Source organism: Microtus ochrogaster, linkage group LG4 (genome assembly GCF_000317375.1).
Source record: "Microtus ochrogaster isolate Prairie Vole_2 linkage group LG4, MicOch1.0, whole genome shotgun sequence".
Taxonomy (NCBI): Eukaryota; Metazoa; Chordata; class Mammalia; order Rodentia; family Cricetidae; genus Microtus; species Microtus ochrogaster.
In genome coordinates, this window is record NC_022030.1 from 17,685,835 (window position 1) to 17,686,941 (window position 1,107).

Sequence of the window (1,107 nt, forward strand, 5' to 3'; positions counted from 1 at the left end):
ACAGAGAAACCCTGTCTCAAAAAACCAAAAAAAAAAAGATTTCCATCTGTTTCTCTAACTCTGCCCTCTTGACTTCCCAGTGCACTAGCCTGTTCTCCAGGCCTCCGCCAGGGGGCTCCCGAGACCAAGGCGCACAGCGCACCTGCGTGATGAGGAACTTGGTGAGGCGCTCCGGAAGCCGGCCTTTCTCACTGGAGAGGATCATCTCCAACATGTCCCCGTGCAGTTTCTCCATCACCACGAATACCTTCTCAGGGGTCTCGAACATGCACTCGAGGTTCACGATGCCGGGGTGCCGCAGACTCTGTCCGGGAATGAGGGCTGAGGATCAGCATGGCAAGAGGTGGAAAGCACTTGGAGAGGTCTTTGCATGGGAAGTCACAGGGAGGGCCTGGGAGGGAGGAGAGTACAGCAGGACGCTTGGGAAAATAGCAACCTGCGCTGCTTTGGTTTCTATTTGCTTTTCTTCTTCAGGTTCTCGTGCATGCTAGGCCAAGTGTTCTACCGGCGATCCCCAGCCCGCGAGATCTTCCTATGGCTCCTTTATTAGAAAGCCCGCTGGTATCTTTCTACCCTCCTCCCTGGTCTCACTTCTTTCATGGCTCTAGGGTTCCCTGTCACATACACAGGCTGGTCCTGGCCCCTCTCTGCTCAGAACATCCCTCAGTTCTGACATGTACACCTTCTCTTGTAGGAAGCCTAGCTTGATCACTCCTAGACTGTGGCTCAGGTTGTACATAAAAGGAGTACGCTGGAAGGGCATGGCTGCGTCATGGTCCCCGCGGTCACCTGGAGAATGGCCACTTCATTCCTGAGCTGGCTCTCCTGCTTGGTGGGGAAGCGCAGTTTGTCAATGACTTTTACTGCAACGTCTCTGCCAGTCTTCCTGTGTTTTCCTGAGGGAGGGCATAGGAAAGGGAAAGATCAGAGATCAAGGCCTCCCAGTTCCTTCCACCCTTCTAAGGAGACCCAGATGCAATTGACCAAAGATGTTAGAAGCCTCCAAAGTTTCTCTGAGGAGTTCTCAATATGAGGGGTGGGAGGGCAGGGCTAGTGAGTAAAAGTGGGAGGGGCGGAGGCAGGGTTCAGTGGTAGAGCCCCTGCCTA

At 54.0% G+C, this 1,107-nt stretch overlaps 1 protein-coding gene across 2 annotated transcripts in view; it reads right to left on the reverse strand.

Annotated features, from left to right (window-relative positions):
• Positions 1-1,107, reverse strand: part of Prkd2 (protein kinase D2) — a 29,963-nt gene that overhangs the window by 11,198 nt on the left and 17,658 nt on the right. For both annotated transcript variants that reach the window (XM_005361042.3, XM_026786427.1), the window contains exons 13-14: positions 790-896; positions 143-304 (exon numbers count right to left, since the gene is read on the reverse strand). In XM_005361042.3, the coding sequence (XP_005361099.1) occupies positions 143-304; positions 790-896 (269 nt within the window). The remainder of the gene's footprint in view (positions 1-142; positions 305-789; positions 897-1,107) is intronic.